This window comes from Engystomops pustulosus, chromosome 8, assembly GCF_040894005.1.
Source record: "Engystomops pustulosus chromosome 8, aEngPut4.maternal, whole genome shotgun sequence".
Classification (NCBI taxonomy): domain Eukaryota; kingdom Metazoa; phylum Chordata; class Amphibia; order Anura; family Leptodactylidae; genus Engystomops; species Engystomops pustulosus.
The window spans coordinates 36,169,298-36,187,480 of record NC_092418.1 but is presented as its reverse complement, the minus strand read 5'-3'; the positions used below and the strand labels follow the sequence as shown (position 1 = coordinate 36,187,480).

The window sequence follows — 18,183 nt, the reverse complement described above, 5'->3', positions numbered from 1 at the left end:
GCTATGGGGGCCGGGACAGGACCACTGGTTGTAATTGAAGGAAAGATGAATGCGGCCAAGTACAAATATATCCTGGATGAATAACTCTTCCAGAGTGCTAGACCTCAGACTGGGCTGAAGGTTCCCCTTTCAACAAGGCAATGACCCTGAACATATGACCATTCCTGACTTGCCCAGCCAGAGCCCGGACCTAAACCCAATTGAGCATCTCTGGAGAGACATGAAAAAGGTGTCCACCAACGTTCACCATCCAAGGAAAGGGGGTCCGAATACTTTCTGTACCCATTGTAGTTTGCGGCTACAGCTTAGATGCTCCCTGTCCCAATAAAGATAATGGTGTGGTCAGAAACCCGTGGAGGTCATTTAGCACACAGAGAAAAAATACCTGAACTAGGCTTATATTGGAGTCCATAAAAACCCAAACTCTGCACTTACCATTCCAACAATCTGAGCAGGTCCTCTTTCTTGCTCAAGCATCTCACTACATTTTGCGTGTCACAACAGCACACAGGGACACTGACCAGGTGATTTGCAAGAATGTTGAGGACCTACTTGGGGGCATTGGAAAGGTGAGGGGGCAGAGTTATTTTTTTTTCCTTATAGGCTGGGCATACCTTGGGCAGGGGGCTGGCTATTTACTAGGGGGCAGGGGCTGGGTGGCTATATACTGAGGTGATTCTACACTTCTACTCGAGTCAATAAGTTTTCCCAGTTTTTTTGGTGTGAAAATTAGGTACCTAGGCTTATACTAAAGTATATACGGTAACCTGCAGTGTTGCAGGGTATTGTTTACAATGAAGCGATCAGCAAGGGATGTGACCAATCCATAACTACCTTTCTGTGACTGTTCTCATGGAAGTGGCCACTGAGGTTGGCGTCTGGAAAAACTTGCTCGTTAGTTTACATTTTGGTCTTGTGAGGTCAAAATGTGAACAGCGTGATGAGGACTGTATTTAAGCTATTTATTGCCCCATACAGTTCCCGGTTCAAAACACCTTTAGTGAATATTGCCATTTTGTGTAGTGTACCTCTTCCTCATAAAGCCTGATCGGAGTATATGCAGCCTTCTGAGGCAGTTTACATAATGTAAACATTTCACTTAAAATTGTATTTATGTAAAAACACTAAATTAATGTGGTGCAAATGCAATGTAAATGGTGTTAACATATTGTAAACACCATTGAACTGTGTTTATGATGTGTTCACACGCTTTTAATAGTCTACGATGCATGAGGTTACCCCTAGAAGACAACAAAAAGTCATGCTGACTCATACAGGGTCACAATAAGATTTTAAGATCAAGTGGAAACGAGAGAATTTTCAGATAGACAAAAATAACCGAGTTACTGGGTGGAATAAAAAGTTACGTGTGTAGGGACATATTTAAAGATGCAATGACAAATCTAATTTTCAAATTTTTTGACCGACTACAGGTCAGTCAGTGGTAAAAACACCAAAACCCCATCAGAATGCTTGCAAATAGTTTATTGACACACAAGAATTTGGTCCCAAAACACAAAATGACGTATTGAGACTTAAAATTGAAAAAAAAAAAACAAAAACGAAACAGTGCATAATTTTAAGCCCAGACAGCTTCGAAAGCCTCCACAAAGTGGTTACCCTTTATTTTAGTTACAAATGAAATGTTTATTCTTCCAAATAAAGTCTTACAACAGCCTCATGACGAATTCTTTCATATAGTTTTAAAAAAAAATTAAATACCAGACGTTGTCCATGTTAGTAGGATGAATGTAACCATCCGTACAGGGGTCCATATTTTATTTTTTTTCTTAAAGAAGGGGGAAGGGGTTGTGGTCACATACAAAGAATTCTTGGAGGGAAACTAAAATCCATAGCAGTTATGACAAGTGTTACAACGTGTGTGCTGCGCAGAGCTCCACGATGCCTGGGCAGAACTACACTATAATCCCGCCGAGCGTTTCAGGTGACTTGTAGTTACGTGCTATGAAACAATACCAGAGAACTCACAACGCTCGAAAACATCGTCTTCCGTCCACCTTATGGAAATCATAATTTATACATAAGGTTACACTGAATGGTTCTACAACCTCAACTTCATTTAAAAGCAGCCTTTAAAAAAAGAAAGACAACCTTGTTCTGGGCTTCAGATCTGAACCCGCCACCATTACTAGAGGAACCGCCTTTGGCAAGGACTCAAGCTTAGAAGTGCAGAAGGAGAGAAACAAAAACTAAATACATATATTTACACACATACACACAATTCTTATACCTACACAGTAGCTACAACTTTCAGTTGGAAGTGGCCACAATTAAAAGATTCTTGTGCAAAATCTAGAAGGTAAAACAATTTAATAGCCATTCCATAAAAGTACTTTAAATTTAGATGGCTATGGACCCTTCCACCTCTTCCAAGCTTATTGCAAAGAACCCAAAACACAAAAAACAAGGGTAGAACCTTTAGTAGAAGGTTCTACAAGGAACCATCTCTCGCCTGGCGAATACAACCCATTGTAAAGGCCAGGTTAGCCTAGAAGGAGTCTGAAGCCTTCTGACACTATGCAGTCAAACAAAGTCCACCGGCTTTACTGAAAGTTTAGCCTCTCAAAAGCCATTCAGCAAGTTCTTCTAAACTCACAATAAGGTTTCCAAAACCCAGAAAGAAAAAATTTTTGATTAGAATAAAAACATCGACAGACAGTTAAAAAGACAAATATGCCATTCCATCAAAAACCATCACTGCCCCCTCATCTACCAAGTCTTAAAAGAAATTGAAGCCAAATCAAGGATAACCCTTGACATCTCCACTTGTAGGCAAGCCTTCTGCTTCAGTGGAAGTGGCAACATCTACCGGAGTTGACTGTGCTCCTTCATCCATGATTTATGCATTTGATGCATAGTAAATGTATAAACAACCTTATTTGTGCAAAACCTTCATCCTTCCCAAGACACGGTCAACGTTTCCACCAGTCAATGCAAAATAACTCAAAGCACATCTGACTTTTTGAAACTCATCTGCGGACGACACCGGAAATTAAGGCAAGCTGGGACACGCGGCTGGACGTGGGAGTTCTTCAGTGCAAAAGAGGGGGGGGGGGAAAAAAAAAAAAGTTTTCTACTTTTATGTTGTATTTTCTGATATATATTGGTGCAGTCCTCACAAGTCACCTGAAACAGCCCTTGACGTAAAAAGGACTATGAACCCCAAAATTTTACTGCATGGATAGGGGGTCAAAAGTACACCCTCAGATTACTATTCTTTGAGCGCCACTGAAGAGAGCAAGTAATGGTGATCCAATATGTAAGATTGTCTTCACAAAATAAATTTAGAAGGTGGAGCCTTGAAGTAGTAAAGGGCTAAAAACTGTATTGGACACCGACTGACCATGCCTTAAGAATAATACTGCCTGAAGAAATGGATGTAAACGGTCTACTATACAAAGTCACGCCGAGATGTGGGATTATATTGATGAGGCCTTGACAAAAAAACTGAATCAACTTGTCTCACAAAAACATTTCCCTCCCCCCCACCATTCATATACTGAAACCTAGTCAACAAGGTCTCTAAATCATACCATCAATGGTCAAAAATAAAAGCTTTTGAAGCAATATAATATAAAGGTATATTGACCACGTGTACTGTGGGCTCACGGTTCGGTGAAGGTTACCCATGAGCTGGGACCCTGTGTGTCCTAGTGCAGACATGAACTCAAATCTTACAATTTTGTTACAGGTGCAAAGGCGAAGTTTGCAGCTAGCCGGACTCTGTTTCTACTCTGTTTCTTGACTGGGCTTTCCAGTATTTCCTTTGAATGCTGGGACTGTGTTGGGTCAGGAACAGAGGGCTCCTCGGTCTTCTCTACATGGATGGAAGGTGCTTCCTCCGTCGACAGCGAGCCATTAGAGGTTGGGTTCTGGGATTCCTCAATCGCCAGGGCTGGGAGGAAAAACACATACAAGAAGTTTAGAATTTCACTAGAATTTAAAAATTAGCACCAAAAGAAGTAGGGAATCGCTGCAGAAAGGTCTGTCAAGGTCTGAAAACTATGGGGAGCCAGCGGACAAGAGATTGTAATTTGTCAGCCATTTGCAGATTTTAAAGCTTCAGCCCAACTTGACCACTTCCAGCAGCAAGTGTTTGTCCTGCAGTAGACCCTCTTTAGAGAAAACCCCTGTGTCCCCTGCCTATGCAGGTGTGTAGGACCTGATCTATACAAGTTTACTATTTTGACCAGGATAAACAGCACACAGTGCTAGGCACAGGCCCCGGAGAGCCATGCAAGTAGCAGTAGGACTGAAAACTACAAGTGCTCTGGGTGGGTCGATTAGCCTGAAGACCTTTCTGCTTTTAACCAAGTGACTTCTGTAAGTATTCGACCAAAATTCCTCATACAGATCCACAGAAGCACAGCATTTAGTCGCCCGCCCCCTCCTAACTTAACACTCGTTTTACTGAGGAGTTCTAGTTATAAAACTAGACTAGCTGTAGAAGCATCTGGGTGAACCTGCAATGGGCCCAAGAACAGACACGGACTGGTGAAGACTGGCATTTGACACCTTTCCCCATGAAGATCTTCCGCTGTACCCAGGTGCATCATTGTTGAGATGGGACCTCTCCAAGGATTCATTCTCTTTTGCTGCATTAAGTTTTTGTGGCATTATTTATAAAGGGCAGATGATGTATGCTAGTGTTCTGGTATACAAGGCATGAAAAGTTGTAACACCTGGCTGTGCCATTTTTTTAAGCAAGTATGACAGGACAATATGCCAGCTCAGAATAAATGCCCCCCCCCCCCCCCCCCACACACACACACTCACTATCTTTTCACTAATGTTCAGAGACATTTGCAATCTTACCAGAGAAATATTCTTCAAACCGCATGAGGTCTCCAGAGCCTTGAAGAACTGGATCAGGGTGTAACTGTGGAGATGGAAGGCATGAAGGAACGGGGCCACATAAGAGATCGACAGGTGAAGAGAGGCATACAAGTTCCTTTTCCGTCTGATGACAAACTGCAAATACATGATAGGGTTATCCGAAATATCTCCCTACACTGGATTGTACCTGTACCAGCATTAATAAGACTCCCTATAACAGTGATGGCGAACCTTTTAGTGGCCGAGTGCCCAAAAAGCAACCCAAAACCCCCCTTATTTATCGCGAGGTGCCAACCAAAAATTAAAGCAGTAACTTATTGCTTGCGTGTCCCTCTGTACACAGAGAACCCAGCAGGAGGTCCTCCAAAGATAATTCGGCCCTGTCTACACATTCTCCCTCTTCCTACAGTCCCAAGTAGCGAAGTAAGTATCAAAATATGACTGAAAGGAGCATCTTTTAAGTTGCTTGGAACTGCAAGAAGATTCTTTGAGTCCTGTCTGGTGTGCTGGCCGAGGTGCCAACAGAAAGGGCTCTGAGTGCCGCCTCTGGCACCCATGCCATAGGTTCGCCATCACTGCCCTATAAGTAACACCTCAGGCAATGGGCTGTAGAAAATATGACAATGTTTGTCAACCCAGAGAAGGATATGGACATGTGTGCTAGCTAGTTTATAGCCCTTCATGAATATAAGTGCACTCACCCTTCATGTCATTCTTCAGCACGACAATTCTTTTATGTCCATGCCCCTTAATCCAAACCACCTATTAAAAGAAAAAGGAACATGTGAATGAACTCCTACATTTGCTATTGAGTAATTTAGGGTCATTGAGCGGTGTCACAGAAGGCAACTTTGAGGGGGATATCCACTTGAATGGTGTGGTTTTGCTGCAGTTCCCACCATTCAGGAGAAAGGCCCGCCCACAACTGACGAGAAAGGGGGGTCCTATTCTCAGCAAATGATAAATTTAATATTGCGCATGTGTTCTGCATTTCCACTTAAATGCGAGATGGCCAGAAATAGAGCGCTGAACCAAGCAATTTCTAAAACTGGTGTAGAAGCAGGATGTTCACACAGTCACTGCATTATTTGAGAAATTCTGATGAACAGCAGTTATCCACTCTTCTGGTATGTGGAGGCAAGCAGTTGGACCACCAGTAGTCAGATTAATATCCCCCATTGGAATGTGTTCAGAGAAGCAGAATAAGTAACTGACAAGGTAACAACACATCACTGTGCTGACACTGGTCATTTAGGTCCAGTACTCACCTGTGGAATTGCTCCCAATAGCTCCTCCAGGCTGTTATAGCCATATTGCTTGGATTGCAGCACTTCCCCAACATATTTGCTATATGCAGTTGGGAATTCATGTAGGAAGATCTGCTGGTAGTGATAAGTATGGAGTAACGAACGCACATTCTTAGCAAACAAATAAAGAGATGTCAGCTGGAGGCTGTCTTCATTCAGGTCATTGGTTTGCACCTGCAAGAGAAATACATAAGTTACATGGCAAAGGGAACCAAAACTGAGCGATGCAGCACATTATTTTGTTTTATTCAGAGGCGCTGGCCTTTGTATATGTCTATGTTGTAATTTTTTTGTTCTTTGATGTGGGTCCTGTGCAACTGTAATGTATGGATTGGACTCTTCCAAGTGGCGCTACTGTGAGCACCACTTTTCAGGTCTTAACACGGAGTTCATGAACACTTCTCAGCCATTGGTGCAGCGAGGGTGGGTCATCCATGCACCAGCAGGCCAGTTTGAAGGCCTTGGCGCTTAGACAGCTTTTCTCAGACATCTGGCAATTCCAGCCAAGGGAGATATCGTGGTGATGTAACAAAACCCAGGCTGGGTCATCTTGTAATGATTTACCAATCACCCCTGTAGGGAGAAATCCTAGGACAGCTCCAAAAGATATGGATAAGAGTCCAGGCAGTCAACATTTTACATCCTGCCCTGACAAACCTGAACATGAATTCAAGGTGACCTACCTCAACCAAGTAGGGAAGGCTTTTTAGTAGTTCAGTCAAGGACACAAATCCATATTCACATGGATTTAATGGAACGCCATGGAAACTTTCATATATCTGCTGCAGCTGGTCAACAGTGAGTAAAGACAAGTCATCCCAGGACATGAGCAGAATCAATAGCTGCGTGGTCAGGGAACGCAGAGACTTCCTGTTGATCAGCTGGATCTGCTTCCCGGAGGCAGAGTCTATAATCTGAAATAAAGAAGGATATTCAGCATATTGCCATCTACAATCATAACCAATAATGCTGACTAGTACAAAAATACAACAGAATTTACCCAGCACCCTGTGTGACCCGTGACCAGTGTATAAAGCAACACCACTGTGAAAGTACCATCCTCCCAGTGTCTAGAGATGAATGCAGAATGGATGTCGCATGACATTTAGAGGTTTGGTTACCTTAACAACATGGCATAGTTTCTGCATCAATGCTGGTACAGAGCTGACATCGTAATCGTGGAGCCTCAGGCTGTAGCCAAACGTCTTGCTATATTCAGTAAGCAAGTCAGGCATCATTAAGGAGGAGTCTTTCTGCGAGCGTAGAAGTTTTACAAGCTGGGAAGCTAAAGCTTTAATACGCTCCATTTCGGTCAGGGTCAAAATTTTTTCCTCACCACATTCTAAAACCTACAAGGAGTGAGCAACGCAAAGATTTCAGACCCATAAGAGGGAAGCACGTACAACCCCTCACTCTACAAGGATTACTAGGCATCGTACTTGCGGGACATGAGAGAAGTAAAAGGGAATCTATCCTGTAACCCTGTGCATGACCTGGAGCGAGAGCAGCAGCATAACTTTACCAGACCCTGTATGAGGGCTTGTGATCAGTGTATTTAAAAGGAAATCTACCATCAAAACTAAGCAAGATAAACCAGGGAAACTTACACCTAAAGATGACCACAGTCAGTGCCAGGATCTTTGCGTGTTATCCATTGCCGCCTCCTTAATTCAACTTTTTAAAGTATAGTAATGATCGTAGAGGGGTGTTACCAGTAGCCCTCTGTGTGGGAGCTTCACAAGTAGTTACACCAGAACCCTACTGGCTTATTTGCTGAATTGTAAAAGTTGATTTTAGAATGTAGGAGGCCATGGTTAAATACAAGATTACCAGTGACACAGTGCCTGGATCTATGAGTAAGTGTCACTGGTTTATCATGAGGAGTTTTGACAGATTTTAAAACCTTTTGTACAAAATGTATTAAAACAAACCCTAAAAAAATGTGGCATCTCTGATTGTACCAACCCAAGGAATAAATTTGTGAAAACCATAAAAACTTAAATTGGTATAAATATTTTTTCCAACCAGCAAGGAAAACGAAATGCCGTCGCTAGGAAGTACACCTCGTTTGGCAGGAAAAAAAAAAAAAAAAAAAAAAAAGCCCTCATACAGCTCTGTAAAAGGAAAAAAATGAATAAGTTATGGATTTTTTTAAAGGACGGGGGAATGAAATTGAAAAACCTTGCAAAACAAATGACATTGTCCTTTAAGGGGTATTCCCACAAAGACAAGATTCTTAAATATACTCAGGATAACAAAATAACACAGTCTCCAATTCATGGTTATTGACAAAACTACAGCATTTCAGATAATTCCAACCTGTCAGTCCTGGTGTACACAATTTTGGTTGTCCTTGGATCTGACCGTAAATTTTCTGACTATGGTTGGATTCTTATCCCCTGTCTGCACACTGCAGTGCTCTCTGCCTCTTTGATAACAAGACCAGCTCAGACACTTCCTGCCAGAAAACAGTGTGCCAAGACTTACACTACTAGCTACAGGCAAGATAAGGTCTTTATCCTAGGGAAGGGGGACATAGTAAAGGTGAGAGCAGAGGGTCATTGTGTCTTAAATCCATCTCATGACTGTCATCTCTTCCTAGGTGTCAGATACTAGGAGAATGTTCAGAAGCTAAATAAAAAAGTGTAGATAAACCTGTACTCTGCTGTGGGCTGACTACGTGCTCAGATTATCAGAGGGATCATGAAGCATCTGCTTAGAGAGTCCCCGCACACACTATAACTTGGTAATTGTCAGTGTAAAATTCCAAAAGCCAAAACAGCAATAAAACCGGGTAAATTTAGTAAGGGGTTAAAAATGATCTTTAAGGATCTAAGGGATTCAAATTTGACATTTATCATGGGCAAACCCCTTGAAGTGCTTAATGAATAGTTACATGCATGTTAGGTACAGGGTACATCATCTGACACGCTATGCACTCACCTGTAAGACATCTGGTATGGCTTCAAAGAGGTCAATCAGTTTGGTAAACCCGTAATATGTAAGTTTACATTGTCTGCCAAAATGGTGGTGGTAGGATGGAATAAACTTATTAAATGGCATTCTGAAATGAGGCTGGTGACGCAACAAGTCTACCACTTCCTTTGAAAACTGCTTTGTCCTGTCAATCTCTTCTGGGGTACGTTCTAAAAGACAAAGATTTTATTTTTCTAAAGACGTACCATTAAAAAGGGATACAAAACATTTCTAACAACACAGGGTGGATGGCATGTATGTTGCAGAAGACCAGAACATGGTCACAATGGTCATTTGATATTGAGGAATGGATTGCACAGGTTACTACACATCACCAGCCATGGTTTATCATACCTCGTTTGGGAATTGAGATCACAATCTCATTTTCTTGCTGAGTAACGCATATTGTGGTATCAGGTATCTCTGATACTATGTCAACCAACTCACACACTCCATATTCTGTTACATCCCAGTCTCTTGAAAAACACCTGTTAAAAAAAGCCAAATTGTGATGAGAAAATGAATAATAATAATAATAATAATAAATAATAATAATAATAAATAATAAATAATAATTAATAAATAATAAATAATAATAATAATACAATCCATTGAAATTACAAAACCAAGGAGAAGTTAAGGGGTATTACCATTTCAGAAAATGATTGATACATTTGATGTAATAAAGTTTACATTTTCAATATAATTTCTGTATCAATTCTTCAGTTTTCTAGATCTCCGCTTGCTGTCCTGCTTTAGAAAGCTTCCATGTTTACTTCCAATGGACAGAAATCTGACCACTGAAAATAAACATAGAAGTATTCTATAGAAGGACAGCAAGCAGAGATCTAGAAAACCATGAGGAATCCATATAGAAAGTATATTGGAAAAATGTATATTTTTCTTCATACAGAAATGGGAATATCCCTTTAGGGAATAATCAAATCACAAGAAATGCAAGTATAAAACTTGTTGTGCAGTCAATTAGGTTACCGATTCCCCAAGAAATGCTCTGCAAAGAGGAATGCAAATCATAAAAGCTGCCCGCAGCCTGTGCACAAGTCGGACATTGTACCCCCCCCCATCCACCTTGCTACTATACCAGTATGGTATTCTACTTCCAGGAGTTCTTTAGTGGGGCAGTAGAGACACTTAAACACCACCCTGTCCATTTGGGCCAAGTGGACATAACAGACACACCAAACCAGATACAAAGTATTCAGTCAGGTTTCCCTTGTCCAAAAATAAGTTACCGTATATACTCGAGTACAAGCCGACACAAGTGTAGGCCGAGGCCCCTAATTTTACCACAAAAACCTGGTAAAACCTATATTTTTTTTACTCGAGTATAAGCAGAGTTGGGGTTTCAGCACATTTTTGTGCTGAAAAACTAGGCTTATACTCAAGTATATATGGTAATTATCCCTTTTCCACCTGCAACAGAGCTAGGTGCTTGAAAAGATCATTTGCAGATCTAGTCTTTCTTGGTGCTGTAATCTACCCATTTTACTTACCAATGATACGCTTGTAAGAACTCTCTTACAATGACCTGTTTACTGGCCTGAGACTTCAAGAGCTTTAAAAGGTCTTGGGTAAAGCGCTTCACCTGCGCTCTGTGGGTTAGAGTCAAGAAGCGTTTTGAGCCCATTCCAAGGATCTGAAAAATCAGCAAGAAAATAGTTAGGCCTATTATGTACTACACAAAAATGAACACATGCTTCTATCCATCCTCTTGGGAGCATTATGAAAATAAAATGGTGCACCTTGTAAAATGCACTAACAGTGGTTCTATGCCATCAAAATTGTATTTAAACCCCCCCCCCTCCCCCTCCATGACTGCCATGCATGTCCTAACTGCACAAACCTCATATATAGAAGTCTGTACAGTGGCCTGTAACATGAACTGTGCTTCTAGGTGTCATAGTTCAGAATATAAAGACAAAAGTCTCCATGGTAAAATTTACACCAAAAATCTGGTTTTAATATACAGCTCTCCATTCTCAACTGTAAGGCTATATTCACACTGCCGTTGCCCGCCCATACCGTACCGGGCAACTGCAGTGTACGGGGAGAGGAGGAGGAGGTGAGCGCAGCTCACTCCCGCCCCTCTCCATAGGAATTAATGGCGCAGTACTACGGAGAAAGATAGGACAGGTCCTATCATTTTCCGGGTATGAAGCGGTACGGTGCCGCACCGTACCGCTCCCGTAGGGTGCCGTGCGCCCATTGACGTCTAAGGAGGACGTATATCGGCCATATATACGTCCTCCATACATCAGTGTGAATGTAGCCCAAGAGTGGATATCTCCAGTTCTGTTGCACCCAAGACTGATGACATTAAAAGGAGACATTCTCCCCTGATCTAGGATTAGGTGCCACAGTTCAGAAGATATAGGTTATTAGATGCAAAGCTGTTCCAAAAGAGATCTGCAAAAAACAGAGCTGCAAAATTAAAAAAAATATAAATAAAAATGAGGACTTGTTACCCCAATAATCTATTTAGGAGCTGTTTACTAAAGCTGCTACATAGTGCAGTGTTTGTTAGCTTAATTGTAAAATTCAGATAAAGCTAGCAAACTAACACCTGGGGTGGGGCAAGGACGCCGCTTAGTTTAGTAAGCAGATCCTAGATGGATTTTTAGGGTAAAAATCAAACAAAACAGTCATACATCCCAGGATAATGATTTGTACACAAGTCCATTAAGGTTTCTGAACCAATATAAAACCGTAAAATACCTGCAGAACATGTGGCACAGCCTCTAAAAGTTCCATCAGCTTAGAGTAGCCATAATCTGACACTCTGCATTGCTTTGCAAAATGATGATGATATGTTGGGATAAATTTAGATACTGGCATTATGCAAGAAGGTTGATTTTTCAGTAGATCAATGACCTCTCGGCTGAACTGTATCAGCTGAGGATTGCCAACAGGACTTTTGGACCGCAACATCCAGGGATCTAAAAAGCAAAGCAAAAAAAAAAAAAAATCATGTTGCAATATGGTAAAATGATGCATACCCTATTCTGGCTTATGAGGACGGTAAGTACTTAGGAAGGGCACAAATGTAACTTTGTTTTTTAACCAACCTGAATTCGGAGCTGGTGGCTTGTTGTGTATCCACTTGACAACCTTGATGCCATTTTGAGCAGTGGCAATATTAACCCCTGGCACACAAGTGATCAGATGCTCCAGTGGTACTCCTCCTTGTCCTTCCTCCACTGTATGCAGCGCACCGAACTCTGCTGCATAGCAGTCAAGGAAACTGTAAAATGGGAGAAAAACCCACAATGAAACTACTACGTGATTAGGATAGGGAACTTTGTTTTATTCCATATTTTAGGAGTACAAGTGTGTACTTACCTTAAAAGGGGGACTGTACCCTCATGAGTCTGCAGGAGGCTGTGAACTTGAGGAGCAAAGATTTTCAAAGACTGGGTGACATAAGGGATTATGTAAGAGTCTGGATCAAAATCATGCCTGCTGAAATACAACAGAAATGTATGAGGGGGTGTTCTCTTCTACACATATGCAAATTGCAACAATAGGGGTCTATGGCACCCGGTCACGTTGCGGTGAGCATACAGTATATCACCACATTGTGAAAGAGTAGGGGGTGGGGTGGGGGGGGGGGTGGCCACTCAGTATTCAATAGAGGGGAGCGTTCCACCCCTCGTCCTCCCACCTGCATGCTTGAGGTCTAAGGTTGTGTTACATGTTTTGCTTTTGTTCCTTGCATTATGCCTCTTATGCTTCCATTGACTTGTTTTTTAACCCCTTAATGACCTGGCCCTTTGTTTTTCATTTCCATTTTTCACTCCCCACCTTCAAAAATCTGTAGCTTTTGTATTTTTAGACAAAGCTCTGTGATAGTTTGTTTTCTGCTTAACAAGTTACACTTCATAGAGACTATTTAAATATTCCATACTGTGTACTGGGAAGCAGGAAAAAAAAATGCAGTGACAATGGTGAAGAAACACATTTGCGTTGTTTTCTTGTGGGCTTTGATTTTACCGGAATTCATTGTTCGCCCCAAATTATATGTCTACTTTATTATTTGGGTCGGTACAATCACAGGGACACCAAATTTGTGTAGGTTTTATAATGTTTTCATACATTTCCAAAAATTAAAACCTCCTGTACAATTTTTTTTTTTATTTTGCCATCTGCCTTTAACTTTTTCATACCTTGGTGTATGGAGCTGTGGGTGGTGTCATTTTTAGGACTTGTAGCAGGGTCAGTTTTTAATGTGATAAAGTCCAGAGACAGACAGGCTTGACGGCAGAAATGCAGTTTCTTTGCGGCTTTTATTGGCAGCCAAAACAATGCAGCTTTACAGGCAAGTAAAATAAAAAAGCTGGAAACAAAAGCACTACCTGTACATCAGCTAGTCCCTCTCTAGCAAAACAGCGTACTCACAGCTGGCTAGCCTTCCAGAGCAATGTCTCTCACAGTGCTCCAGCCCAGGATGCAGCTCTGGGTTAAAACCCCTTTTCCCAGCTGCACTTGGTAATTAGGACTGCAGTCTCTGGTCAGTGCATTAACCCTTTACCACAGGTAAGGAAGTAACCTGAAAGGAATACACTCACCGGCCACTTTATTAGGTACACCATGCTAGTAACGGGTTGGACCCCTTTTGCCTTCAGAACTGCCTCAATTCTTCGTGGCATAGATACAACAAGGTGCTGGAAGCATTCCTCAGAGATTTTGGTCCATATTGATATGATGGCATCACACAGTTGCTGCAGATTGGTACCAAGTCGCCCAAAGAGTGCCAAGAAAATATTCCCCACACCACCACCAGCCTGAACCGTTGATACAAGGCAGGATGGATCCATGCTTTCATGTTGTTGACGCCAAATTCTGACCCTACCATCCGAATGTCGCAGCTTGTGCAAATTGTAGCCTCAGTTTTCTGTTCTTAGCTGAAAGGAGTGGCAGCCGGTGTGGTCTTCTGCTGCTGTAGCCCATCTGCCTCAAAGTTCGACGTACTGTGCGTTCAGAGATGCTCTTCTGCCTACCTTGGTTGTAATGGGTGGCGATTAGAGTCACTGTTGCCTTTCTATCAGCTCGAACCAGTCTGCCCATTCTCCTCTGGCATCAACAAGGCATTTCCGCCCACAGAACTGCCGCTCACTGGATGTTTTTTCTTTTTTGGACCATTCTCTGTAAACCCTAGAGATAGTTGTGCGTGAAAATTCCAGTAGATCAGCAGTTTCTGAAATACTCAGACCAGCCCTTCTGGCACCAACAACCATGCCACGTTCAAAGGCACTCAAATCACCTTTCTTCCCCATACTGATGCTCTGTTTGAACTGCAGGAGATTGTCTTGACCATGTCTACATGCCTAAATGCACTGAGTTGCTGCCATGTGATTGGCTGATTAGAAATTAAGTGTTAACGAGCAGTTGGACAGGTGTACCTAATAAAGTGGCCGGTGAGTGTATATACGCCACCTATTACCTTTCCAGCTGCTGTCCTACAGACTGTACAACCTTTTTATCACTTTAAAGACTTTATGTTTTTTAAAATGGCAAAAAAGTGCCATTTTCAACTTTGGGCGTCATTTTTTGTTGCGGGGTTAGATACAGTGAAAAACTGTTATATATCGGATGTGGCGATCCCCAAGGAGTTTGATTTTTAGATTTATATCAGTTCTAGGGAAAGGGGGAGATTTGAAGTTTTTTTATTATAATATTTTTAAACTTTTTTTTTAACTATTTTTTCAGACTCCCTAGGGTAGTTTAACCCTAGGTTGTCTGATCGATCCCATCATATACTGCCATACTACAGTATAGCAGTATATGGAGATTTTCCTCCTAATTCAAGGGTTAAGACAAGACTCCCCGACGTCACGGGGAGCAACGATCCTCGGCAAGATGGTGGCTTTGTTACCAGTAAGTCTTTGCTGCAATATGCAGCTATGGAGAGGGCTCAGTCTGTGAGCCCTCGCCATGTACCCGCACCCGATGTGCGGCAAACTGTTACGGCGCGCGTCGGTAAGGGGGTCAAACGGACCTATAGACTTCTTTTCACTTCCATGATCCACGTGCATAAAAAAAATTTCAATAATAATACACCTATAGTAATCACAGGCTCAGTAGGGCATCTACAAATCATCAAATCATGCCACCAGCATGAAAGAGTGACTCCAGTTTCTTACCAAAGTTTCTTATTGGTGCAATGCAGTCTGCAGACGGGATCATGATATTCCAACTCTTCAAATACCACAGGACTACAGGTCGTTGAGGAACCATCATGTGACTGAGAAGACCCTAATGGACTTTGCCTTGCCTGAAAGCTTGGTAAAAGACACACCAATCTACCATTTCCCTGGTCACGGATGGTAACAGTGTCTGTTAGTCTGTACAGATCTGACACAATCAGCTTGTGTCCAAACCTAATAGGAGAGAAAGGAGCCAAGGGTTACAAATTAAATATCCAATGCATTATATCTATATCTAATAAATATAGTGTATTATACTCCTATTTGCAATTTTCAGTGCTGCATGTTAAACTAGATGGGGGTCTGGCTGCAATACTAAAATATCAGACACTACCAAAGCACATGGGCAGCTTTTGGAAAAATTGATTGAAGTGGACGCCATCTGATTTCATACAAAACACTTTACATACTGCTCAAAATGAACTGATTTATGACATTTAATAATTACGGAGGACTCCACAATAACAAAGGGACCAAAGTGATAAAAAAAAACCCTGGAGGCTAGGTGCCATGTTTGAATGGAACAACAAATCTGGGGGACAATTTTTTTTAATTTGAAAATGATGCCCGATTGAGCAGTTTCCTGAGGGTATGAGGGCACCACTCCTCACAGCAATGATTTCAGATAGAAAAATTTCCCATTTCGTCCACAGATCTTTCCCATAGAGAAAGGTAAACTCTGACCCAACTAATCGCCCCCTTTAAAAAGAATAGTTTTACTATAAAAACCACGCAATATCTTGCTTAATTCCTGATCCGAGAGGTTTTGCTCAAAGAAATTATTCAATTCAGGACCTTGGGAAAGCTGGATGCAGACTCCCTGCTGAACATAAACATATTACTATTATTAGCTTCCTGAACTGTGCAGACAGGATTAATCAGCCTGATCTGGATGCCTCACACACAGCATCTGGGGTTTGGTTCAGCAATTGATTATTTCTGCCTGTCAGGAACAACAAAGCGAATACAGCGTTCTCTGGAGTGGTGCATAATAAGTGTAAGAGGAGAAGCACAAAGCAGCCATAGGAGCGACAGAGCCTAATTTTGTTTCTGCATCAGTGTAGCTACAGCATTCTCAAGGCATGCTTGATTCATAAAAGCTTTTCTTTAAAGTTACTTTGGGGGGGGGGACCCCTTTAAGAAGCTTTGGAATTTACCAAAGATTGGTATTTAAGACCTAAAGATGATCATTGGACAAACTTACTTTTTCTCATAGATTTCTGTAAATTTAAACAATGGTAAGCAGCAAGCAGGAGCATCTTGGAGGATGGAAATTGTTCCAAAGCTGTAGAGGGAAGTAGATGACAACACAATGAGATATTTTATTGACTGGGAAGTACAGAGTATGCTTTCTCAATGTAGGTCATACATAAGAGCTTTGTATGTGAATGGTGCACATTACCTTAGCAACGAGAGGGATTTATTGGCTGCCCCAGTGGCCAAGGACACTTGGATTCTCTTGCTTCCTATCTTGTATCTATGTAGACTGTTGACTGCACAAATTGCTTCCTGCAGATTCTCCATCTGTACTGTGGCCTTTAACTGATAGTCGGTATGAGGGCTGAGCTCGACGTGTTTTAACTTAAAGACAAAAAGTCAGGGAAAGTCCAGGATTCAATAGATTCTCATCACATCTGTTATACCAGTAATTTTAACAAATGAGCTAGTACTTGTGGGGTGATAGGGGGGCAAATCAATAAATATAGCAACACAGATTTAAGATCCATTTAAAAGATAGCAGATGTCTGCTTTGAGGTTTGCCAAAGAAGTTAAAATTCATGCTATAGTTATACTGAGATTGTGAGGAAGTAAAAGCCTGTGTGACCAAAGCTGTTTACAGAGCAAGTTCATAGAGAACGGAGCCAGAACATATCTGCACTATTGTGAGGTAAAGGACATTCTAAAAACCACACAATGATTAAACAGGTCTAAGTACCTACCTTCCCATGTCTGGAAAAGACATCACGCAAAGTTTGCAAAAGTTCCTTCCTGGAGCGCCTATAATCCAGATTGCCAATCTGAATATCAGCACCATTTGCAAATGGATCAGCGGATGGCTCGGTAGCACCAGTCTGAGGCGACAGCAGGGGAGATGAACAGTTGGAAACACTTGGGGACATGTTTCTAGGGAGGAAAAAAAAAAAAAAAAAAAAAGTCACACGGTTTCATTTCTTTACATTCCCAGGCATATTAAAAAACCTTTATTACCTTGAAGACCATCCGCTTTGAGAAGATCTGACAGGACTGAGCTGCCGAGATCCTGACAGCTTGCTGAAAGCCGATGGATTACTGATTTGAAATGAGGCTTCTTCCTTGTCTGGTTTCTCCACATAAGATTCAGAAAAGGTTCCATTAACAGAGACCTCACGTCTAGAAAATTAAAAAAAAAAAATTATATAGAATGTTTAATATGCCATGGAGCCCAGAACAATCCAGTAATGACTTTATACCTTTGAATAGCTTTGATGGTTTTCTCTTCCGTTCCAACACTTTTTGTGGTCACAGACACATGGCTGGAAACAGAAGTGCTGCTCTGACATACAGCGTTTGATTTGTCTCCATTTTTCCTTCTCTCTTTCTCTTGAGGATTTCCATTCGTCTTGTTAGATGCTTTAGACTGCATTTGGCACAGCTCCTGGGATAGGAGAAATTTGCATTCATATTACAGGTGTAGAAGGTTTTTTAGGTTTTGGAGGTGACAAACCAATGAAATCATACCATAATAATCCGTCATGATAAACCAGGGACACTTACTCGTAGACCCAGGCACAGTGACTTCTAATATTTGATATAAGAGGGAAGGAGGTTATTGATAAAAA

At 41.6% G+C, this 18,183-nt stretch overlaps 1 protein-coding gene across 5 annotated transcripts in view; it reads right to left on the bottom strand.

Annotated features, from left to right (window-relative positions):
* Window positions 1–1,468: 1,468 nt before the first annotated feature.
* Window positions 1,469–18,183, bottom strand: part of MARF1 (meiosis regulator and mRNA stability factor 1) — a 31,120-nt gene continuing 14,405 nt past the window's right edge. For 3 of the 5 annotated variants that reach the window (XM_072120658.1, XM_072120657.1, XM_072120661.1), the window contains exons 9-26: window positions 17,815–17,999; window positions 17,573–17,734; window positions 17,305–17,488; window positions 16,767–16,945; window positions 16,569–16,649; window positions 15,302–15,538; window positions 12,501–12,620; window positions 12,227–12,402; window positions 11,877–12,097; window positions 10,655–10,797; window positions 9,495–9,628; window positions 9,108–9,310; window positions 7,286–7,513; window positions 6,848–7,078; window positions 6,126–6,338; window positions 5,559–5,619; window positions 4,837–4,992; window positions 1,469–3,916 (exon numbers count right to left, since the gene is read on the bottom strand). In XM_072120658.1, the coding sequence (XP_071976759.1) occupies window positions 3,696–3,916; window positions 4,837–4,992; window positions 5,559–5,619; window positions 6,126–6,338; window positions 6,848–7,078; window positions 7,286–7,513; window positions 9,108–9,310; window positions 9,495–9,628; window positions 10,655–10,797; window positions 11,877–12,097; window positions 12,227–12,402; window positions 12,501–12,620; window positions 15,302–15,538; window positions 16,569–16,649; window positions 16,767–16,945; window positions 17,305–17,488; window positions 17,573–17,734; window positions 17,815–17,999 (3,135 nt within the window). In that variant the 3' untranslated portion in view covers window positions 1,469–3,695. The remainder of the gene's footprint in view (window positions 3,917–4,836; window positions 4,993–5,558; window positions 5,620–6,125; window positions 6,339–6,847; window positions 7,079–7,285; window positions 7,514–9,107; window positions 9,311–9,494; window positions 9,629–10,654; window positions 10,798–11,876; window positions 12,098–12,226; window positions 12,403–12,500; window positions 12,621–15,301; window positions 15,539–16,568; window positions 16,650–16,766; window positions 16,946–17,304; window positions 17,489–17,572; window positions 17,735–17,814; window positions 18,000–18,183) is intronic. The other 2 variants (XM_072120659.1, XM_072120660.1) reach the window with 2 other exon arrangements.